Source organism: Mchenga conophoros, linkage group LG10, assembly GCF_057382185.1.
Source record: "Mchenga conophoros isolate Kocher_MC1m ecotype Shallow Benthic linkage group LG10, M_conophoros_male_GT1.1, whole genome shotgun sequence".
In the NCBI taxonomy this organism is placed as follows: Eukaryota; Metazoa; Chordata; class Actinopteri; order Cichliformes; family Cichlidae; genus Mchenga; species Mchenga conophoros.
Window position 1 is genome coordinate 28,281,004 of NC_140535.1, and position 25,078 is coordinate 28,306,081.

Sequence of the window (25,078 nt, forward strand, 5' to 3'; positions counted from 1 at the left end):
TCCTTCTGTTAGGACATGCCTGGAAAACTCATTTGGGACTCCCTCCCAAATTACTTATTAACTCCTCACCCTATCTCTAAGCAAGAAGCGATCTACCGTTTGGAGGAAGCTATTTTCTGGGATCTATGTATCCTAAGATCCCAGGGTTGTCAGGGGGCTTTTGCCTTTGGTAGGGTCTCCCAAGGCAAATCCTGGATGAGGGTACCATGAAAGATAAAAAAAATAAATAAATGAAGGGACCTGTTTACTCTGGATTAGGGTTAGGGGGTTAGGGTTACTGGAGTTGCACTCTTGGGCCGGGTCTGGGGAAGGAGCTTAAGGGACAGGGTCTTCTGTGGGCTCACCACATACAGGATCCCCAATGAGGATTGGGTTCAAAGTGTGTTGGGTGGCAGTAAAAGGCAAGAGGCTGGGCGGTTCAATCCGTGGTTCTTGGGGCGGATTATTGGGACATTCTCTATCATTATTTACATTTATTTAACAGGAAGTGAAACTTGTGGGATTTGCATTTTTCACTTCTTAACAGGCACACAGCAAACACTAACTGCAGGTCCCTGAACCACGTTTTGTTTTTTTCAACAAACAGGAAAAATCCTAAGTAGCAAAAGGCATTCTAATTAATGGTCCTGAGCTCGTTTCTACCTGCATAAACGATTCACAAGTAACATACATGTTAAAATGTCCCCTTCAGCCTCAAGTCGGCCAATAAAACTTATGACTGGTGCAATTTGACAATCGGCTGTTCCTGCTTTGCCTCCAGTACAGTACAGTACAGAACAGTACATTGCGGGGGGGGGGGGGGGCTTTGCAGACTCTGGGCTCCGGGGTGTTGTTGATGCTGCTTCGCTCCGCCTCTGGTGGACTGATTGGCTGAGCTGTCATGTCGTTCCCCCAGCTCTCTTCCCCACTGGCCAATGCGCACAAAGCCCTCTCTGCACCCTCAACGCAACTGTATTCAGAGATACATGCCTTTGTGCTCTAGTACGACGCGACCCTAATGGCCTCGTAGCGACTGTGATATTCCGTGTTTGTATGAGAGCAGGGCAGCCCTGTTCGCACACACAGCTCATCTCCAGATGCGTCTGGCCCTGGCGGGTGTAGCGGCTGAGATGCTGAGCGGCGCAGCCAGCAGAGCTAGGCCGAGGCTCGGCACCTTCTTGCTGGCCCCCGCCACCAAAACAGTACCGCCGCTGGCAGGCACGGGGAGCCAGAGATTTCGGTCAACGTCCTCGATGCAGGGATATTCAGAGATGGCACGAGAGCGGTCGAAGACTGTCACGTCGTTTTATAACCAGTCTGCAATAGATTCTTCTGCAGAAAAGGTAATAAATGTGACGGGTTCCCGGTCTTTTCTCCTGAAAAGGTCTCAGAACTCTTGGGTAACTAAGCTAGCTGTAGCTAGCTGCGGCTGGGTTGTGCTACGTTCAGGGGCAGGTGGAAAAACAGTGACATGCTGCTACTTAAAAGAGCAGTGCTTTAGCCTTCAGAACTAATGTTTTGTCAGTTAGAAGCTTAAAAACGAATTCCTTCTATAAGAGGAATAAAGCTGTCACCTACATTGCAGTGTCTGTAGTTGTAATTTGTAATTTTCCTTTAATATTTCGGAGATTCCTCTAGCAAAAGAAAAGAGCGTGCTTTGTTCTGTTATTTTGTTGTTGTTGTTGTTTTAAGTCATATAGTGTATTGAATTATAATGGTCTATTTAATAATAATAATAATTCAGTAATAATGTAAAGCGGCTGACATGCCCGGTACCGAAGACCTGAACGCAACGCCCGGGTAAATTTATCTGCAGCCTGCTGAGCTTCTAGACAAATTATAACGTCGGTTCTTTGCTGTCGCTGATGTTTACCGGACCAGACGAGGTGCCAACGCAAAATTGTAATATTAGCTACACTATAGACATAAGACGATTGTCCAGTAACAGGAGACTTGATGGTGTAAAGTTTCAGCGATGGAGCTGAGCTGACGTTGCCCCAGTTAATGAGAAGCAAGTCTAACAATCTGTTCTGCCAATCTCTAAAATACTTTTCCTTAAAGTGAAATAAAAGAAAGAAAACACAACTCCTGAATGAATGTCGCCATGTTAACTAGTATTATTATTATTATTGTTATTGTTACCAATAAAAATAGCATAGATGCTTTTCTTCCTCCTGGCTCAGTTTTGTTTTGTTTTTTTGGTCACATTCTTCAGTTTTTTTTCACTTACTTACTTACTCACTTACTGGAGTGAATATAAGAAGTACTCTTACAGCAAAAAAGAGGAAGGAATTGAAATATTGAAACAAAACACTACCCAACGACAACATTTTCACTTTACGGAAGACAAATGTTATTGTTTTGTACAGTGATATCGATGCGATGGCTTAATGTTTGCATCAGTATACATAATGTAATACGACCAATCCAGCAGATTGTTGTTTCCAGTGGGTCCTACCTGCGGGTGTAGGACCCACTGGACCTACTGCAAACATTAGGACTGCACTGACATTACTTAGCATTTAGATCCTGGAGCAATGAGTAGTGTTTTTCCACTTGTACATTCTCCACTTGTGCATGTCGGTTTAGCACTGGAGTGTCAGTGTCCTTTTGGGGTAAACACAGCTAGAGCTTATAAAACTGATGCCTGTTTGACTTAGGTGTGCCTGTTAGGCTTCATTTATCCTGGGTTCTAACTTGAGATCTGTTCCCAGATCTGTAGACCATCACCAGGCATACAGCTGTGCATTCTGCTTGTATTTACACAATGCTTTTTACTTGTGCACCTGCAAATTGCATCTTACTGTGGGGTGTGAATGAATGTTATTGACTGGACCTGCAATTTAAAGATGCATTATTCTAACAGTTACTACAGTTTTTATGTTTTTTATCACACTGTAGTATGTTTGATTTAATCAGGCTACTGCAGTGATTCAACAGGAAATCCAAACCATGAACCATTTCTTTAGTGTTCTTGTCTTTCTAGCTAGCTCAGATTGTGCTACTGGCATCTCGCTGTGGCACCCTCGGATCCATTTTGGAGCTGATGCCACGACTTGCTCCAGCTGGTGAGCAGAGTTGGAGTGCTATAAAGTACTGGAGCACACCGTAACATTGCATGCATGCATGTGCACTGTTATAGTGCACATGCCTGTGGTTGGTGAAGTTGTGGCTCCGTTGTAAGGTTTTATAATGTGGCAAGTTTACATACATTAGTCAGTGATGACTGAGCACAGTATTAAATGTTAGACTTGCTTTACCACAGTGACTTACCTCCATCTTAGCCTCTGTAACTAATAGGGCTGGGCCATATTATACCGTTCACGGTAATACCGGTATAATGTTAGGCAACGATAGGAAAATGAAATATCGCGATAGAATGGGAGTAAAACGCGCATGCGCAGTGCCTTTGTTTTCATACGCACATGGCCGATTGTTGAGTGAAACAGATGATCCAGAATTGGTTTGTAAAAATGGTGCAACTTCCGTGATGTGGAACTGGTTTGGTGTTTGTCCGTCAGATACACAACAAAGCACATTTTTTTGCAGAACATGCAAGCGGCCGTTGTTATTGTCGTATTTGTCGGACTAAGATGCTCTTAAATCTGGGAGTAATCTGGGTCCTAAACTCCGTATACTTCAGGTCAAACAACACTGCAGCATCACTTAGAGTTAAAAACTGTCTAAATTCTTTCATCTTTAATAAAACGATCAGCATTGCTGCTTTACGAGGTGTAACTATAAAGTTTAACTTCCAGGCATCCATGAAAACAAAAGTTATTACATTTAACGGAGTTAGAAGTTAGCAGGAAGCTAGCGGAAGTTAGCTCGCTAGTTTCGCTAGTTACCTAAGCATGATATTGCATGTTCTGACTGAGAGATTTCTGAAAAAAATCAAACGTACACCTCTGCTATCACTTGCAACATAAATGAAGACAGGAAACTAAACAGCAGTGACGTTTGTAGGGTTACTGAAGTTGGGCTAGCTGGTATATAATGATGTGCTACGTGATCGCTAGCGACACAGCTATGTTAGCATAACATAAACAGTGAAGCTGGAGGACGAACACTAACACTTTTCCACTTATAAAAGTTAACGTTAAGGTTCTTCATGGTTAGAGACAAATGCAATCGCATGGCAGGATGCTGTAAACGGACCAAACTTCAGTCAGGAGAACAACTGAGATAATCCATCCACAATACGAGGTTAGTCATTAATATACTGCAACAACATGGGAATAGAGCAGCTGCCAGAGAATTCAACATTAAGGAATCAATGGTACAGAAATGGAGGAAGCAAGAAGAATGAGTTTAATAAAGTTTGATTTATCTGACTGCTTTGTTTCGCTTAATGTGCCTTATAATCCCGTGCACCTTGTTGTAACTTTATGCAGTGTTGCTCCAACTGCCCGTGTAGCGTGGGTTGTGGTCAACAATAACTTTAGACCAAGCACAGAGGACTGAGACGAGGCTATGGTGGAGGTCTAGACTTTTACTCCATAAGCTCAGAACACATACAATAACACAGTACCACCTACTGGTGGGAGGTAGTAATAGCTGCTGCTTATTACAATATACCACATCCCTCTTTTCCGAGATAAAGATACTACCTCTTAACTCCAATATTTTGTAACATAAATGCACCTTTTAAATCGTAGGAACATTAACAATATTATATTCTTGAGACATTAAGTAGAGCACACCTCAGATTGCTTGTCACTTGAGCAATGCAAATACACATCAGTGTAGTGTTTTGAAACAGATGAACACATGACAGATTAGATAAGACATGTCAAAATGAACATATGAAACATGACATATTTTCTCTCTTTGCCAACAAGACAGTTATCTAGCTTGTACAGAACAACGCAGGTACAGGATAGAGTGACTTTAAGTTTCCCAATCACTTAGTCTCTATACCTGGCAGGGCGTATTATTGCTCGGCCACTGCGTGTGTAACATGTGGGTGTGTTGTCCATACTTGCAGGACTAGAGTTTTGTGGGGTGTGATTTGCTGGTGGCTCCACTGGCTCTTGGGTGTGAACGGACAGTTCATCTGGGTCCATGGGTGTGTCCTTGAACAGACTTGGGTGTATTTTCCTCAGATGTCTCCTGTTCCTCCTGAGCACTTTACCATCTGGTGTTTGCACAGTGTAGGAGCGTGGTTCCTCTCGCCGATGAGTTACAACAGCTGGCTCCCAACCGCGCCTTGTTTGCATGTGCACAGTCTCGCCTGGGGTCAGAACAGGCAATGGTCTTGCGTGCTGATCATAGTGGCGTTTCCGCTTTGATTGCAACCTGCGCACTTTGTCGTGAATGTTCTGTGGGGTTGACTGCCTCAACACAGCACTGGTGCATGGCAGGGTGCTGCGGAGAACCCGTCCCATCAACATTTGTGCAGGTGACACACTAAGTCCTGTGACTGGAGTGTTCCTCAAAGACAACAGCACTAGATGTGGGTCTGTTCCAGTCCGTGCGGCTTTCTTAAGTGCATGTTTGACAGTCTTTATGGCTCGCTCCGCCATGCCATTCGAAGAAGGAAAGCCGGGACTGGAGAAAGTTAGGTTTATCTCCCAGGATGCTGCAAACGATCTCATCTCGTGGCTGGCGAATGGAACATGATCGCTCACTATCTCTTTGGGAATTCCGTGTCTTGCGAAGACTGATTTCATCTTCTGAATCACAGAGTGTGCCGTTTTGTCAGGTAAGTTAAGAACTTCTGGATATTTTGATAAATAATCCACTAACAAAAGATATGGATGATCGTTCAGTTCGAAGATGTCTGCTCCGATTTTCATCCATGGCAGCTCTGGAATCTGGTGTGGAATAAGCGGTTCAGCCTGGTTCTTTGGCTGCATTTGCTGGCATTGTTCACACTTTTCAAGCATGGTCTCTATGTCGCGTGACATGCCAGGCCAGTACAGCACTCTTCTTGCTTTGGCTTTTGTGCGCTGCACGCCTTGGTGGGCAAGGTGCAGCTTCTCCAGGATCACACGCCTGAAGCTTTGGGGTATTACGATCTTGTCCCCGATCATAATAATGTCATCGTGGAAACTGATATCGTGTCTCATAGGCCAGTAGCTGTGGAGTGTTTTGTCTAAACTCTTCCTTCTGGGCGGCCATCCGTTGAAGTGTCTTTCACGCACGGCTTGTAGTACGCTGTCTGCTGCCACTGCTTTTTTCAGGTCACACAATGTTTTCTCGCTCAATGCTGCTGTGGCCTCCAGAGCATACACAACTCTTTCATCATTTGCGTTTTCACTCACGTTTCCGTCGTCACTGGTAGTTGTGGCACGTGAGAGTGCATCGGCTATGAACATGTCTCTGCCGGGGGTGTATGTGACGGTGAGATCATATCTCTGTAGTTGCAGCAGCATTCCTTGTAGCCTCGCTGGTGCCTTGCATAGCGGTTTGCGCACTATCGCCTCCAGGGGTTTATGATCAGATTGCACTGTCACTGGTCTTCCATAGACATACTGGTGGAATCGTTTAGCGGCAAACACAATGGCTAGCAACTCTTTTTCTGTTTGTGCATACCTTTTTTCTGTGTCTGTGAGTGCTCGTGACGCGTAACACACAGGTTGTCCGTCTTGTAATAGGCATGCGCCCAGCCCATCTTTTGAAGAATCGGCCTGCAGTGTTAGTGGTTTCTTGTGGTCATAAAATCTCAACACTGGAGCTTGTGTGAGCGTCGACTTGAGCGTCTGTAACGCTACTGTGTGATGTGGCTGCCACTGCCACACTGTGTCCTTCTTGAGTAGCTGTCTCAAAGGTGCTGTGAGCGATGCTTCATTTTGGATGTACTGTGCCAAAAACTTCGTCATTCCCAGCAGACGCTGAAGGCTTTGTTTGTCTTCTGGAGTCGGCATGTCGACAATAGCTTTGATCTTTGAAACATCTGCTTTCTGCCCTGCTGTTGTGATGATATGGCCCATGTATTTCACTGTGTCAACTTTGAACTGAATTTTGTCCTTGTTAAACTTCACGTTAGCTGCTCTTGCTTTCTCCATGACCTTCTGCAGGATTTCATCGTGTTCGTGCTCTGATGTAGCTGCAATTATCATATCATCTGCAATGATAAATACACCAGGAATGTTGCCGAAAGTCTCACAATTCTTTTGTTGAAAGACCTCGCTGGCTGATTTGATCCCGAATGGGAGTCGGAGGAAGCGATATCGGCCCCAAGGTGTATTGAAGGTACAGAGCTTTGATGACGGCTCGTCCAGCTTGATCTGCCAGTATCCATCTTTTTCATCCAATATGGTGAAGATGGATTTTCCTGCTAGCTTGCTGCGAACGTCCTCGTGTGTGGGAATGGAGTAGTGCTGGCGTTTAACTGCTTGGTTCAGATCACAAGGGTCCAAGCACACCCTTAGTGTTCCGTTCTTCTTCTGTGTGGCGACAAGACTGTTGACCCAATCTGTAGGCTCATTGACAGGCATTATGACATCTCTGTTTTGTAAGTCCTGTAGCATCTTCTTCAGCGCATCCATTATGGAGAGTGGCACGTTCCTGCATGCGTGAATCACAGGTGTTGCATTTGGGTCAATATGTATGTGGTGAAGTCCAGGGAACTCACCTAAGCCTGTGAACACATCAGCGTACATCTCCACAAGTTCTTCCGAGGTAGAAGGTGGTTTAGCTGATTTCGGTACAGAGGATGTCATGGCAAGGGTCTCAACTCGTTGCACCAGATGGAGCTCTTCACAAGCTTGTCCACCTAGGATCGGTTTATCTGCATGGCTTGATACAAGAAAGTCAAACACAGCCTTGTGCTTCCGTGCTTCACACTCAAGAGACACCACACCATCTGCACGTATGCGGGCTCCACCAAAAGCTATGAGTACAGTCTTTGTGGGCTGTAACCGAGGCATATCTGGTAACTCGTCATAAACTGATCTGGGGAGCACATTTGCGTCCGCACCTGTGTCTAGCTTGAAGGTGAGTGGTACGTCTCCGATTGTCACACTTTCATGCCATTTGCCAGTCTTGTGCTTGTCGCTGGATACCATGCCGATGTATAGTGAATCGCCATCAGTTTCAATGTTGTTAATAGTTTTTGTTTTCTTGAAGTGTCTACTCTTCTCTGCGCTAGCTCTGCACACTTTTGAGAAGTGGTTATTTTTCCCACACTTGTGACATGTTGCCCCATAGGCTGGACACTGTCGGAATGCGTGTTTGTTGCCGCATTTGTGACAAACTGTTTGTTTGTCGTTGCTCAGTTTGTTTTTACTGTGTCCTGATTTAATGTATCCTGGCATTTTTCTTAATGCGTCCACTGACGTGTCTTGGGCTGCAGTTATTGACTGCATGGCCTGAATCTGTGACTTGGCCACTTCTGCTGATCTGCATATTTCTATCGTCTTGCGCAGTGTGAGGTCGTTGCCACGAAGCAATCTCTCTTTTAGTCTTGCGTCACTTATGCTGAACACCAATTTATCCCTGATCATGTCGTCCTCATTGATCCCAAATTCACAACTTTTACTTCTCTGACGGAGTTCCGTGACATATCTGTCCACTGTTATATCCGCCGACATTGGGTATGACCAGAACTTGTGGCGTTCAAAAACAACGTTCTTTCGTGGACTACAGTATTCCTTAAACGTTTTCAAAATGTCCGCCATTGTCAGTGCGTCTCCGGTCGGGGTCACTGTGAGCGTGTTGTACACTTCAAGCGCTTCTTCGCCGATAGTGTGGAGAAGAATGGCTATTTTAACCTTTTCATCCTTCTCCAACGCACCCGTTGCAGTCATATACAGTCCGAATCTTTGTTCCCATCTGCGCCAGGTCTCAGATAAATTGCCTGTGAGCAGTAGCGGTGATGGTGGCTTGAATTGCTCCATGCCGTTAGCAATGGCTACTGTTAGCTAATCTACGGCTAGCTTACTCACGTCGCGGTCCCTGTTCACACGGTCTTGCCGACTTCTGACACCATGTTGTAACTTTATGCAGTGTTGCTCCAACTGCCCGTGTAGCGTGGGTTGTGGTCAACAATAACTTTAGACCAAGCACAGAGGACTGAGACGAGGCTATGGTGGAGGTCTAGACTTTTACTCCATAAGCTCAGAACACATACAATAACACAGTACCACCTACTGGTGGGAGGTAGTAATAGCTGCTGCTTATTACAATATACCACACACCTTATGGTCCGAAAAATGCGTACTGCACACTGCAGTTTAATGTTGCAAAGCACCTCTTTTTAACTTCAGTGGATATTATACATGGTTATGCTCAGGATATGTCAGCCCATTTCTAGTGGAAATGCCTTTTGGTTAAACTTTCAGCAAGGAATTTGCATTTGTACTGTTACATTTTTATAAAGCTTTAATGTACATAAAAACCAGCTTCTTGTTTAAGTGAATATAAATGGAAGGTTGTCTTTTTGCGCTAGTAATGTTGTGGAGTTGTATTTTGTCTCGCATCAATTATATCGTCGGTTATATCGTTATCGCAAATTTTCAAATATATATCGTGATAAATATTTTTGGCCATATCGCCCTGCTCTAGTAACTATCACTGTCAGACACTGACTTTATCTGAGAGATATATATCTTCCCTGTCTTTCTATCGATAGTTTTTTCTTTAAATCTGATTATATTCTAATCGATATAGAGATGGAAAATAATTCTTGAAAACAAACGTATTCTTACAAGAAAGTCTAACAATGATGTCTAGGTGATGTTGAAGCTGTAATGCGCTGAACATGGTTCTCTGTTGGCAGTGCGTTAGCAGACAGGATAGCTAATTGTGGGCTGTGTGTAGAGAAGAGCGAAGTGCTAACATTTAATTGCATTTAAAACAATGAAGGGTGTCTGCTGCAGCCACCGTCTTTTCTTTCTAATGCATTTTGTTAAATTAAAACAATTATCAGAACTGTGATTTAACAGTCTTAAGGCTTTGTTTTAACAAATTGAGTCAACAAAATCTACAGGCCTAGTCAGTGAAAACAGGTATCACGAAGCTGGTTATCAACTTTCTCTGCAGACCAGTTTTTCTGCTTCAGGCTCTGTGTGTGCAGATATGAAGGGAGTGTTTCATGTGTTCTTTCTATTATCTACAGCACCAAAATGGACCAAATGAGAACATAATAATACACTAAGCAAATGCATCATTGTTGCTGCAAGCACATCAAAATAGCAGTGCTGTTTTGTACATCCATATCCTGCCTTCGACATCGGTGCATGCTTTTGAAGGCTTGGCCTCACGAGAGGAAATAAAACACACAGTCATGCAGCGAGCGTATAACAAGCTGAGTTTTAGATGTTTCGCTCCGAGCACTTTTGCAGTTTTTTCAAAGTGCCCAGAGCTTTTAGTCTCAGGAACCTTTGTTTCACGACCAGGCAAATAAGTTCACAGACAAAAAAAAGTTGCTAATGTTTTTACATGTGTGACTTTTTAGAAATGTAGTGATTGGATAAAGACAGCTGTCTTTTCTGCTTTCACAGCTCCAGGTCTCTGTGTCTGGGTAGACTTAACCGCCATCAAACAATCACAAGTAATGCTTTAGTTTTCTGAGTTACTGCAGTTTGGAAGGCCAGATTATGGACTTTCTGAATATAAATTATATACCGCAGTGAAAAACACTCAGCTCTGCTCGTCACCTGGACCAGAGTGTACAGCTAAGACAAGTATGGAGTGTCCTTCAGTGTCCCAGCTAAAAATCTGCATGAACTGCCTAAAGGACTTTATCTGTCACAGGCTAAACAGCCAGTCATTTATGTGGATAACAATCATGTGTGTTTTTACGGCTGCACACTCGAAACTAAAACACAATCTCAACCCTGCTATTATGATTGTGTGTGTAATTTTATGTGCCGCTTTCTCCCTAGGCCTCTGTTCGACTGACTTTAGCAACCCTGTTGTATTCTGGGAAGTCTGCCGATGGACACCACATCTTGGTAAATATTTCAGCCGTGCTGGGATTTCTGTAAAGTGTAACAATAATGAGACTTCTGAGACTCTTCATTGTTATTTCTGTGTGTTTCTACGCTCACAGAGCAGTGCCAAGTACCTCCACAAGGAGCTGCCTGTACGAATCGCTCATCGCATCAAGGGTTTCCGTAGTTTGCCCTTCATTATTGGCTGCAACCCCACGATTCTGCAAGTGGTAAGCGCACAGCTCTCCAGACACACCCAAATACAGTTTACAGATTGCTGAGCTATACAGGAAGTGGGCCCTGTAACTGATTATATAAATAGAAAGTAACAATACTGCGCAGGAAAGTCTTGACAGAAAGCGCTCTTAAGATGCTCCCTGTCCACTCCCGTCAGAGTGGACAGGGAGGTATGGCTGTGCATTAAGAGGTACAGCAGGTTTATGGTTCAATACCAAGCTGAAATACGACTGCAAGAACTGAAAGGAGGGGTTTTATTTATACACATAATGGTGACATCAAACAACCTGTAGACTCTTTATGGGATATCCATATCCTGTAAAGATGGGTCATACCAGGAATGTTGTACCGTTCTGTTTTTTTATTAAAATAAAGAGCATCAATGGCTGACGCAGGAGCTGCAGCTTGTGATTTGAAAGCACATGTTTGTATTCAGGTTTGTAGTAAAACTGTCCTGGGTACTATTAATGCTGAACAATAAATGCAGGTTTTATTTTCTGCCACCCAGATGTTGTTTTTCAGGAAGAGCATTGCATATTACCGCAACAAATTGCACATTTGACATTTTTAGGTGGAAGTTCCCATATTTGGACAAAGTGATGGGGTTTTAAGTTATCATCTGATTTATTTATTTATTTTTTTGGTTTTTTTTTAGGAAGCTTGGTTTGCAATATGCATCATAAACATGCTTATAAACACATAAGTGGTGCTTAGTAACAGACAAATACACAAAACTGAAGCACAGGCTGCCTGGATGGTCATTATCAGAAAGCTTGTCTTATTATTTGTCATTTAAAAAAAAAACTTCAGAAGGCACCAACACTGCAAACACAGTGGAGAGGTTCAGTTCACTTATTTGAGTTAGCAGAGGTGAGCGCAGGCAGTAAGGTGTCAGCACACCTGTCAGTCTAAGCTGCCGTGCCCTTAACGGTTAGCTTCAACAGTATCCAAATGTAGGAAGCAGAAAAAAGTCCCACAAAACCTTTTATTTTCTGGATGCTTTCCGGGGCTGTTTAGTTGGTCATTTTAACACAGGAGTCTATGGAGATTGATCCACTTTCAGAAACAACCTCATGTGGCCATTCGAGGAGCCTTTTGGCACTTAATTGTGGTTTGTTTTCCTGCCACTTTCCACTTTCCTGCCAGCTGTCGCAACTACTTTGGAATGATTTTCTGGCACCAAATGCAAAATATTTTGAAACAATGCAATTTCTCAGATTTGGTAATATTTGCCATTGTACTATTTTTAAATCATAAATAGGGTTTAAATGACATCGAAAACACTGTTTTATTTAAGTTTCTGACAGTCTTCCAAACTTTTTGCAGGCAAGGTTGTTTTTGATTAACTGTAATGACATCAGTGCCACACCCTGTCCAGTAAATAATCTTGATACTGTTATTTCACACATGACTTAGGCCTGTCATATCAATAACTCATACTTAATGACTATGCTGTCATTCTCTACTTTCCTAATTTTTCATGGGAAATGTTTCTTCCAGCAGAAACTGTCCACATCAGCAGGATTCTGATCTTGCAGGGCTGTTTAGTTTTTCAGATGCAATTTCAGACAGAGGTCAGGTTTAAAGCTCCTTTATACATAGATCTCAAAAACTTAACGAGAAAAATACGCATGTGTCTGGATATAACAGACTCTTTGACACCAAAAGAATTGTTGTTGTCATTGTTCCCGCTGAGCCTTTAATTCCCCTGCAAGCACTTTGAGTATTTCGCTGCCTCTGCATGTCTCATTGCTGGTGAACTTTCACCCAGATTCCTTCCTTTTCTGGTATCACGGAACCGCTCTGTGTCGATTACATAAAGCAAAAGCTCCTTTTCTGTGCCACTACTTGTGACGTCGGAGTGACTGTACCTTCACTGTTTAGCTCTTTGATCAGAAGTGAAATAATTGCTGGAACTGATTTTAACTCTCCAACTTTTGCACATCAAGATGATCAGATGGATTTTAATAAGCCAGTCTAGTCATTTATGCAGAATTCTGATTCAGAGAAATTGCTCAACTCTGCAAGTAACAGAAAACTCATCCCACTGATGCTTGGAGAAAGTTGCCACGTGTAAGCCTCACATGGACTTGTCAGTAACACAGTGAGGCCCAGTCAGGGGGGACAGTGCTTGTGGTGTGATGTTTTCTGGCTGAGTGAACGATCACAGAGAAATCGGTCTAACCATAGCCCGCATCTCTCTTCTTTTCTCACAGCATGAACTGTATATCAGAGCCTATCACATGCTCAGTGACTTTCCAGAGGTGAGTGCCCGACCCACTCAAACACGAACAGTAAACACACACGCGCACAAACACGGGTCACAAGTTCAAGTTTTATTTCTCAGGGAGTGGGTTTGCTCATGAGCAAAAACAGGAAGTGTGAACCTTTTTCCTGTCAAGACGTGTGATGAATCTGCCCGCAGCCGCTTTAGGATTGGCTCATTTGAGTAGTAAACAAGCCGTGACTCTGTTATTAAAACTAATGAAACATTAGCCGTATGCATTGTTCGAGTCAATAAAAATCTGTTTCTCGCCAATCATTCTGTTTGGCATTGAAAGGTCGTAGAGGGAAGGTTAGTGGATAACTCTTCTCTGCTATCGAGTTTAGGATTTGTAGCTTTTCTACGACACTGATTATTGTTTGTATTTATTTGTGTACTGTCAGGGCTATAACACGTGTTCCATCACAGTCATCCTTGCTTGCTAGATGTAATGCATTTCCTGGGTTATCAGTGCCAAACTGTCTCACTGACTGCTGCATGCAGTAGCAAAGTGATCATTGTGTTCTGTTCTTTTTAGGTCTGGACAAAGCAGACGAGTACACCCAGTTGCTCAGTGTGTTCGCACATGTATGATTGGAGATTTCAAACTGGCTGAACATGTTTTCCTCTGTGTTAATGTAAACACTAAAATCTGATAAGTAACCCTAACATTGTCAGGTTAAGAAAAAACAACACCTATTTCAGTGCCTATAAAGGTGTGTGCCTTCTTTATGGAGCGTTGCAACACTGCACTGTGCTGAGACTTTGAGACTCCTCTTGTTCTCTTGTATAAACACATTTCTAAAGAGATGAGGCAGACGCAAGGTTAGCTAAAAATAAAAGGTCCCTAGATTTAAGAGGAAACTACAGAGACAAAGGATCAGATAATGTGACTCTGGGTTGGAGTCACCTATACTACAATAGCTCTCAGGGGAAATCATAGTGTCTAAAAACATCTCTGTGCTACAGAGGCAGGTCACGCTCACCCGGCTTTTATCTGTATGCCTGAAACCTGCTTTGCTTTTACATTTGAATTCTCTCATTGGTGGCTTTAAAATGACAGCGGTTTGCACAGAATTGCTCGACTGATTCTCAGTCACTGGTCCTGTGCATTCTTTATTTATTTCTCAATACACCATTTATGGATTTAAACAACCGTTAATGTGAAGCTCTAGTCGTGAAAGAAACGGACAATTTCATAAATGGAAGCAGCGTTTCTGTGAAAGAAGAAAAAAAAAATCTCTGTGCAGTAGAAGTGTTGAGTATGAGGCTGTTGCTGCACTGAAGCTGACTCTATCAGTGCAGCAGGTAAACATGAAGCGTTGAGTCATTCAAGCCAGAATAAATATAAAATCCAAAATAATTAAAAGGCTCTTCTTAGAGCAGGCTGTTTCTTTAAACGTCGGGTTTCTCGGGTTTAGTGTGAAGCATCTCTGTTTGCAGATCAAGGATCAGGACGTGGAGGCTCGTTTCTGCAAACTAGTGCGGCAGCTGCTGGACGACCACAAGGATGTGGTCACAATGCTGGCACAGGGCTTCAGGGAGTGTCGCAGACACATCCAGGTACAGAGATACTAAGACTGACCTGATTCACCATTTGCTGGAAATGACTCCTTACTAAAACAACTTACTCTCGGTCTGCACAGGTTAGGTTATTAATGTCAGTTTGTTTGTTATTCAGTTTAATTAAACACTATTTTATTATTTGGAAAGACTATTTAAGGCTTTCTCAGCTAACAATGATGTGTTTTCTTAAGAAAGCTGCTGATCTGCCTTTAACTCTTTACTCCTTAAAGCTTTCAGGGAGTCACTCTTGAGGCTCTTTATGTCATATTTCAGGCCTGCTTACAGAACTAAATTACTGGGGCTGCATTAGAAGTTAGTGAGGGCGGTCTTTGCATTTGCAGCTACACAGGAAAAACCTGAAAACTTTTCTAATGGTCATTAAATCACATCTTTATGTCAGAACCTTTATGGGAGGTAGAGCTAAAATAAAACATTTGCTGTGATTCACCAAAAGCTGTTAGAGTTGATAAGTTAGTTTCAACTGTGAAGTTTCAGTTGCTTTTTTTTATTTGCTGTCACAGGATGAGATGGTCATCCGCAACTTCCTGGATACAACGCTGTGCTCTCGTTTGGGAATACGAATGCTGGCCACGCACCATCTCGCCCTTCATGAAGATAATGTACGTGCAACTGTTATTCAAAGGATTTGAAAACCTCTGAACGGTGACGGTTACCCAGAGCAAATCATGCGGTAACTGTTAAGGGGAAAGGTGATAGTTGTCCAGCTTTTCTGCAAACATGGGATTAATGTTGGGTTGGGACCAGTGTTGGTCAAGTTACTAGAAAAAGTAATCAGTAACTAATTACCGATTACTTTCCCAAAAAAGTAATCCCGTTACTTTACTGATTACTTATTTTCAAAAGTAAATAATTACTTAGTTACTTAGTTACTTTTTAAAAACACAATTTACAACCTGAAGAGGTGATAAAGCGATAGATCTTTCAGCCCAATTCTACTTTTATCTGCATAATCCATCATACAAAATGTAATCAAATGGAAAAGTCTCTTTTTTAAAACTTGTTTAATCAGTTTTAATCTTTTAACTTTATGCATCAAGCAAAAATTTAATTATATGCAACATTCTCTGACTGGAAGAAATTTGTTTAACATTTAAACCTATTTTCTGCACATTCCAGCACATAAATTTTTTTTTTTTTTGTGTGTTTACACTCAGTCTTTCAAATAGATGCAAGTAAAACACAGCAGAAAATAAATAACATCAAAGACTAGCGGTCCTTTTGCTCTATTTTCACCTGTAAAGCAGGAGTAGGGTAGGCGGAGGTTTACCCTGGTGCAGGTGTGCCGCGGTCAGTTGAAGAATCCGCGAGTTTCTCTGTGAGTTTCCCATTACGTCGTTGCGCACTCGGTGCTTGCTTGGAGGTTTAGGGGGTTTTTTTTCGCTGTAAAAAGAAGTTTTCTTCCCACGCAGAACGGACGCTAATGTTTTTGTCACTTTTTATGGAATCAAACTCAAAGCAAGGTCAGTACTTCCACGCTTTAAACGCTGCACGCTCATACTCTCTCCGGCACTCAATATATGATCCATTGTTGATCTGCACACAGCTGTTGTCACGGACTCGCTTACGTCACTGTCATGAGACATTCTCGCAAAAAAAATCACGGTTTTAGTAACGCAGTAACGCAGCGTTCCTACGGGAAAGTAACAGTAATCTAATTACCGTTTTTGCAATAGTAATCCCTTACTTTACTCGTTACCTGAAAAAAAGTAATCAGATTACAGTAACGCGTTACTGCCCATCTCTGGTTGGGACAACAGGATCCTGTCAAATAGAAGTTGCTGGTTTCATGGTGTTTACCTTCAGCTACAAGGAAGCATAAAATACGTCATGTTTGTTTTGGCAGCTGGCTATTTAAGTAAACGCTATTGTGTAATTAAACCAACCGTATTGATTAATCAGCGGGGATTTAGTTATTTTGTGAAATACTTTTTAGACTTGACTAAAAAGAATGTTTGTTTTTTTCGTTGTTGTTTTTTTGTTCATTCCAGCCTGATTTTGTTGGGATCATATGCAGACGTCTCTCACCCAAAAAGATCATCGAGAAGTGGGTGGATTTTGCCAGGTGAGTGTTTGGTACGGCTTAGTTTATCTCACCTTTCGGTGACTTTGTCTCTGTGCTGACCGAGGCAAACCAGAGTTCATCAGATAACCTTTCAGAAATGGCATGTGGAGCTGTGAATGGGCTCTCATTCTTGTTTGTCTTTGGTAATCTAATCAAGTGACCTTTTATAGACTTGTTTTAACCAAGTTCAAAGGAAGTTTGCAAAGAAACAATCAGAGATACAGCGTGTTCTCTGTCGTTACAGTTTAACATTTGTATGAATGAAATTGGACTTCCATTTAATGAACTGTATGAACTGTAATTGTCATCCAGCAGCATTAGTAGGTCCACTGCTTTGGTTTCTAATCCCACGCAGACAAAACTAACACCTTTCCCATAACTGTGAGGTTTACTTAGTGCTTTGTCCATGGTAACACCCTACACTACGTGTGGCTCCTCCTCCTTTTTTTAAATCAGGTAAAAAAGTCATTAATATTTTTTAGAAAAGTGTCATGAAACAGTTTCATTTCAGTCGTTGTGTGGAAGCAGAGAATTTGTATATATTTTTGACCTTGTAGTCTTCAATATTATGAGAAATGTTCTTGGTGTTTGATAGACGTCTCTGCGAGCACCAGTACGGTAACTCGCCCAGGGTGAGGATCAACGGACACGTAGCAGCTCGCTTCCCGTTCATCCCTCTGCCTCTGGATTACATCCTGCCAGAGCTCCTCAAGAACGCCATGAGGTAAACTAACCACTCACTCACCCACGGAGATGTCCACTGACCTCAAATCAGCTTGTGTTAAATAAAGCTATATTGAATGATTTGGCTGGGTTTTTTTTTTTTTGTCTGACAGTGAAAAATTATGTGAATCAGTAAAATAATAGATGAGCAATAATGTGATGGCAATAAAGGATCATTGAGGGAGAGCAGTGAAGATTTTAGTTGGTGCTGTTTGACTGGTGTGAGTGAGCCCTGGAGCTGGCTTAATGTTGGCACCAGTGTAGCTGTTGCTAATGGTTTCCAGGGCAACAGCGGGAGAGAAGGGGTGCAGTTTGGAAAATGACTGGCTCTTTTGATGTAGCTTTTAACGAGTGTAGAGAATGTTGTTGATTTCAGCTTGGACATAGAAGCCAAGTCCAAGTCGGTGTGCACACAGGTCCTTTTTAAAAAAATTTTACTGGGCTATTGGACCAGCATTTAGAAAGATTATTGTGTGTCATCCACCTGGAAAAATTGAGATTTTCATGTGTCACAACAGTGGCTCTGGCACAATTTAATTTAGTATTATGCACAAGAAGAACAGGTTTGCAACAGAATCTTCACTGTTCGCTCAAAAGCCTGAAAAAGTATGTAGTTTAGACTACACATCTGCTTTTTAGCACACAACTTAAATTTAAAAGTGCATTGCATCAGTTAATCAATTAAATGAGCTGAATACTTGCTCTTGCCTCCTCTGATTGACAGACTGTAGAAAAACAAAAGTATTATTAAAAAGATTTTTTTTTTTTTTTTTTTTGCATACTGGATTGTTATTAAATGGGAGTACAGTTGTCACATCGATCTTCAATTTGCATCTTCAGGGCCACCATGGAGAGCCATCTGGACACCCCATACAATCTCCCCGATGTGGTTGTCACCATCGCTAATAACGACATAGATTTTGTCATCAGGTGAGTGCCAGAATTGTAATCCAGGTGTGTCCTGAGCCTCTGAGCAGGTTTACCTGTCCAGGCATGGTGACCAAATACCCAAACCAGCCCAGTTGATTTCTTTTAATGTGTAGGACCAATAATTTGTACTTCCTTTGCAAATCTGTGCGCTCCTCACTGCTGCAGGGGAGACTTCCTGTAACAGAAGGTATCGTTACAAGTTTTTGTTGCCATTTCTTTCTAATTCAGGATCTCGGATCGCGGCGGCGGTATCCCTCACAATATCATAGACAAGGTGATGGACTACCACTTCAGCACAGCTGAGGAGAGTGCACAGGATCCCCGCATGAGCAACCTCTTCAACAACATCACCAACAGTGGGAATCAGTCTAACCCTATGCATGGGTAAGCTCTTTACTGATGCACTTCTGTTTGTGTCAGAGATAAGAGAGGAGTATTGATTTTATCCAGTCTCGATGATTCCAGTAGGCTTCTTTATGAGCCAGTAAAAGCTCTGATGGCTGCCTGTATTTACCTGCAGCTTAATGTTTCACCTACAGTAAATCACTTTCAGCCTGGTGTGATTCTGTCACTTCACGTAATCACCTTAAACCTGTTGCCTGTGTGTTGTACAGGTTTGGCTTCGGCCTACCCACGTCTAGGGCCTATGCGGAGTACCTCGGTGGCTCTCTGTCTATTCAGTCTATGCAGGGCATTGGCACTGATGTTTATCTGCGTCTGCGCCATATTGATGGCAAAGGAGAGAGCTTCAGGGTGTAACGTTCCCCACGTCAGTAATCCATGTAGACGCCAGCAAGGAAATCAGGCCGTGCAGGAGTGCAGAGGGTTTCCCACGACGAAGGCTGGTGAGGACGAGGACGAAAAGTGTTTTTCAGAAAGCTCCTAAATTCACTAACCCACTACTTGTTCTTTAGTTTGTCTTTTTGCCTTTTGCCTGTCAAGGTGATGATTTCTGTTGTTTTTCCTTTTGTGTTCTTTTTGTTTTGTACCCTGTGGCATGTTGTATTGAAGTTTGAGGGGCGGGGCGGGTAATGAACTTTGAATGTGTAGGTTATCGGGACAAACTGTGCATGATAATTGATATTATTGATGACGATGATTATGAGAGACAGAGGAAAGCAAGAAAGAAGAGCTTCAGTTTTAAAGAAGTTCATGATGAAGTTGCATATCTAATAGCCTCAAAGTAGAAATTTTGATGATAAATGTTTCAAGTGGAACTATTGAGACACTCCAGCAGCCCTGTCAAAATCTCCTCAAAGTTATCAATGCTGCTCATGTGTTAAATTACCAAATCCTCCCAGCGTGTCATTGACTGCAAGGGGAAACGTTGGTAGAAGCAGTATACATGCTTCGCTTAATTATCCTCTTCTTAAAGCTCATGCGCTCTCCTCAAACACCGCTTTCTTCTTCTGCTGTATAGCTGTGGCTCTTAAAAACAGAAGAAACTGCCAAAAACACCAAATGCTCATTAACACATTTCTGTCTTCTGTTCTGATGAGCGTCTTTGTCGAGCAGCGTCTTTGCAGAGCTTTTGAACGGGGAAGTCGACCGAGATGTTCAGCTGCCTTACGCGTGACACTAGTCCTTTAACTGCATGCTGAGTTCTTTTGTTTTCTTTGTGGTACTTACCTTTATTGGGTCACACAGACGCACACCATGTCAGAACGTTTCACTAGTAATGAATAGGTTTCCTGTTGTAATGCTCAGTGCAGATCATAGCAGGCTTTAACATTGTAACAACTTTCAAAGTAACAATATACCAGAGAAGTATTGTCTGATATACGCTTCTTTATTCGTTATTTGACTGTTTTCTCACAGTTTTTCTTTAGGAAGGTGTATATTTTCTTTTTAAAACAAGGCTTTGCAGAAGGTCCCATTTAATTTCACAGCATCAGTAGACAAAGGAGTTTCTCCACCGTTAGCCAAGTTTGCTGGTCTTCTATTAGGTATAGATCACTGCTTGATTATGTCATTATTGTGAATGGCCAAACTTGTAAGTAGGACACACTTTATGTGTGTGTATAGTCAGTGTGATTGTCAATTTGGTGGATGAAAAAGTAGCACCAGTACCCTACAGGTGGGTTCAAAGCTTCCGGCTTCCTCCCACAGTCTAAAGGTGTACATGTTAGGGTGATTGGTGACACAAAATTGTCCGTCTCTCTGTGTTTGCCCTGCGATAGGCTGGGGCTCCAGAAAATAGATGCATAGATGGACCGATGAAAAACAGAATGTGTTTGAGAAAATAATGAGAACCATGTTGTGATCTCAGTATTTGTACAAGAAAATCACAGCAGCATCTGTACGGACACTGTTGGGAGTAGAGAAAAAAAATCGAGCAGAGTCAGGTGTTGAAAAAGTTGCAATATATGAGTTAACACAAACACTCCTTGCAGTTTGTTGAACATTCCCCAGTGGGTCCCAGCTCCAACAGATCAATCAGAAAGCTACACCTCTTCTGTTTGATCCGTGGGCTTGTTATTGCATTAACCTTTTTTGTTTCATTTGAAAGGGCATTAGAAATCTTAGGATGTTATCTGCAAGATGTAACATCTCTAAATTTTTAAAATCCGTCAGGTTTTTGTTTGTTTGTTTGTTTGTTTGAAGTTGTGCGACATATTATTCTACAGCTGAATGCATATTACTTGTATAGACTATGAACTGGTTAGAAACAAAATGACAAAGATCTTTAAAAAGTTGAGTAGAGAAAGCTTCATTTCTTCTTTCCCTGATTTTACATACAAATTAGTTCAAATGCCATTTTAAACCTGTGAGACATTGTGAACGTATTCTTTTGCCTTCAGAATCTATTTAATTTTGTAAAGGCTGGTATTTATTTTGACATTTTGTGAAGCAAAAACAGCCCCCTATGATTAACTGTTTAAAGGTCAGAGAGGGTATACTGTCTGTACCTGTATTCTTGATGAAGCCTTCTACATGTTTTTATTACTGATTTGACAGTCTTGAAGTTCTTGTATATACTTTAGCGTATACACGTTAAGGCGAGGGAGCATAAACAATCATAGCTTCAAAAAATGCAGGTGAACATTTGAGGTTTGTATCTCCTTTTGGAAATATTACTGTAAAGAGCATTTTGAGGATTCCTCCTATTAAAAAAAAAAAATGCTGAGAGTGGTTTTGCACATTTTGAATTTCACTGCCAGGCTGTAGCTTTTCATAAACATAAAATGTGCACTGTATGCCCCCTGTAGGCCACAAAAGAGAAGGGCAGACTGAAAAATACTGTTCATGGAGAGAATATCAAGTGATTTTTTTTTTTTTCCAAGGAAGAAGAGGACATGGTGAATACAAGTTAATTTAATTGTCTAGAATTCAGATTAATTTTGCATTTTAAAATGAGGATCAGAAAAAAGTTCATTTAGAAATGATCTCCAGTACAATACCAAAATATTCAAGTCATGTTACTGAGAAAGTGTGCTTTTTTTTTTTCTCTGACTGAAATTAGTTTCTCCCACATTTTCTGTAGATATTAAATTTCACTTTGTTGGAACTGAGAGTGAGCTTGATTTTTATTCGTTCGTTATTTTACAAATGGTCTCACCTTACCGTGTTAGGTAGGGTGAGAAGCTTGACGAGGAGTTTGGCATAGAGACGACATTTCTGTGCATTAAAAGGTGCTTTTGTAAGGGTTCCTAGGTGAGGTATTTAGGGGATGTCATATTGAGGCAGTGCTGGAGAGACTGTATCTTTTGGCTGGCTTGGGAACACATGGGGTCACCCTGGAAGAGCGGGAGGAGGTGGCTGAGGAGAGGGTCTACTGCCCCCGCAACCCGGGCCTGGACAAGTGGCACAGAATGAATATATGGGTGTTTTGTTTTTGTGTTTTTTTTATTTTTTATTTTATAGCTGACACAACTAATGGACGTATGTGACTGTTTAAAGCCACCATCAGTGCTCCTTTAGTTTATCAATGCTAAATCACAAACTATAGGTGAGTCAGTGTTCCCTGTGTATAAATGGTTAAAGAGTGGAGTCATAAAGAAAAATTATTATTTTTTTGTTAGCTAGACATTTGCAACATATAAGTCAAGGCAGAATACACAAAGTCTCAAAGGTAACATATTTACATACACAGAATTATGTATACATCTATAGGGTTTATAGGCCTATATTTAGCCCTAGATTGACAACAAAGTAAGGAATGTCACACAACATTCTTGTGTACTAGCCAAATATGTGGATTGTTAACATACCTTTGTGTGCTTAGTCACTCTGGGTTTTAGTTTCTTTTATCCACATTGCTGGTGCCGCATTGGAGTAGAGTGCAGTACCAAGACCAGAGAAGAAAAGATGTTCAGATGGTTAATGCCAGAGGAATACAAACTCTAAGAGTGAAAAGAATAGTAAAGAATTTATAGGGTGTACATTAGACATGGGGATTTTTATTTTTTTTTTAATAGTAAGTATTGACCTCTTAGAAGCTAAAATTACCTCAACCTGACAAATTAAAGCTGTGAACTGGCACATATGCATTTAACATTAGTGCTATAAACAGGTTATGTGTAAACGCGAGTAAAATCTTCAGTAAAGTCTAAACTGCAAACTCAAAATGGTTATTTGAGATGCTCTTAAGTATACCTTAGTGAAACCAATCACTGCAATCCTGGTATATGGAAGAGCAATGGAAACGTGCAAAAAAGAACTTGGTGTCTGAAGGTGTGTGTGTGTGTGTGTGTGTGTGTGTGTGTGTGTGTGTGTGTGTGTGTGTGTGAGAGATTCTGCAGATAAGTGCTTGGCAGTGATGTGTATGGTGTGTGTGGTGTCATTCCTGTCACTGTGTGTTCAGGAGTGTGATGTCTTGGGGGAATAAACTGTTCCGGCCAGGTGGGCACCAAGGACTTTGGTGGTCTTGACGACTTCCACAGAGGATCCACCGATGTTAAGTGGACAGTGATCTCTCTGTGCTCTCAATCATCTCCTTTGTTTTGTCAACATTCAGAGACAGGTTGTTGATTCTACACCAGTCCGTTAGCTGCTGCACCTCCTCTGTATGCTGACACAGTCGTGTCATCGGCGAACTTGATGTGGTTTGAACTGTGCATTGCTGCATTGCTGCACAGTTGTCTGTGGAGCAGTAAAGAAAAACACCTGATGGAAGTTGGTGATTTTTCCTAGTGGAAAAAGAGATGTAAACAGAAAATAAAAAATGACCTAAAAATTGAACTCTGTGCTACACCACAGGTAATATGTACTGCAAACTATGAATGATTGCTCTACCTGAAGGTCCTTTCTGAAAGGGTGTTCTATAACTAAGCAAATATAGAGTCCTTGATGACAACCCATGTTTAAAGCTCTATGTATGAGCATAGGTCTCTTTTTACTGAATCTCAAATTCTCTCTTTGGTGTAAATGTTGGACCGAATTCTAAAATGACACCAAAATGTTTCAAGTTTCTCTTTTTGAAGTCTGTTTTTAAGTCAAAGCCAGCGTCCTTCAGTAGTCTTTGTGCAGCCGGCTTAATGGTTCTCTGAATCCTGGACAGAGTTCTGTTTCTCTTACAAGGTTTGAGTCTTTCAAAGGTTAAGTGCTTCAAAATATGCACAATGTCCTCCACTGCTGAGCAGAGGCATGCTCGCTGCTTCATATAGCGCACTGCACTAGTCTTAGACATGGGCTAAACTTCACTTGGTGACACTCATCTAAACAAATGATTTCAAGCAGAATTTACATTTCAGGAGTACAAGAATTCCTGTTTGCTCACCATATTCATCATCACTGTTTAGCATTTTTATCAAACTGTTAAGAGTGATGATTTAACTCAGTGCCACACACAGAAACCTCTGGCTTTAAATACCGTGGATCGTTCAAGCCATGCAAAATGCTAAAAAAGTGCACTATCATATTGATATTGCATGTTGGAGATCTTTTACTTTTTTGCTGTCTCGTGCTGTTCAGGATGTCTTTGGCTTGCTAATCAGTCACAGTCAATCAATTATTTTGTAATACTGGCAACTGCAAGTTCCCAGCTAGCAGGAAATCCTCCCACAGTGTTGATGACGTTCTCACGGCCTTCTCAAGAAATGTTCAAAGAACATCAGAAGGACGTTTATCACTAAAATAAGGTTCCTTACAAAGGTTTGTCTAAGACATTATGTTTTTGACAGCAGTAGTCTGAAGATGTTTTTACTATTAGCATGTAGCACTGCAGGAATGCGTCACAAAACAACACAGTGTGACCTGTTACCTCAATAACACCTCCTCACATTACAAGACTTTTTTTTTTTAAGAACGTTTGGACATTTCAGGCCTCAGTCTCATCCTGAGAAGATTATCAGAACTAGTTTACCTGGTTGGGACAGGAGCAACAAGACAGGAAAAGTTTGATTTTATTTATCTTTTTCTCAAGTACCATTTCCTCCTGTGGCCATTAGTCAAGCCACACGAGGGCAGTTCATTTCA

At 41.7% G+C, this 25,078-nt stretch overlaps 1 protein-coding gene across 1 annotated transcript; it reads left to right on the top strand.

The window, feature by feature from the left end:
* Positions 1 to 929: 929 nt before the first annotated feature.
* Positions 930 to 22,169, top strand: bckdk (branched chain ketoacid dehydrogenase kinase). Its single transcript, XM_085289705.1, has 11 exons — positions 930 to 1,322; positions 10,812 to 10,880; positions 10,979 to 11,089; positions 13,313 to 13,360; positions 14,803 to 14,922; positions 15,447 to 15,545; positions 16,935 to 17,008; positions 17,604 to 17,732; positions 18,572 to 18,661; positions 18,890 to 19,045; positions 19,276 to 22,169. The coding sequence occupies exons 1-11, from the start codon at positions 1,077 to 1,079 to the stop codon at positions 19,418 to 19,420; spliced, it is 1,287 nt and encodes a 428-aa protein (XP_085145831.1). The 5' UTR covers positions 930 to 1,076; the 3' UTR covers positions 19,421 to 22,169.
* Positions 22,170 to 25,078: the final 2,909 nt, after the last annotated feature.

Bases quoted from the DNA above. Each gene is read 5' to 3' on its own strand.
- bckdk (XM_085289705.1), top strand. From the start codon at position 1,077: ATGCGTCTGGCCCTGGCGGGTGTAGCGGCTGAGATGCTGAGCGGCGCA. The intron at 14,923-15,446 runs GTACAGAGATAC...TTGCTGTCACAG, and splicing joins AGTGTCGCAGACACATCCAG to GATGAGATGGTCATCCGCAA. The intron at 17,733-18,571 runs GTAAACTAACCA...TTGCATCTTCAG, and splicing joins CTCCTCAAGAACGCCATGAG to GGCCACCATGGAGAGCCATC.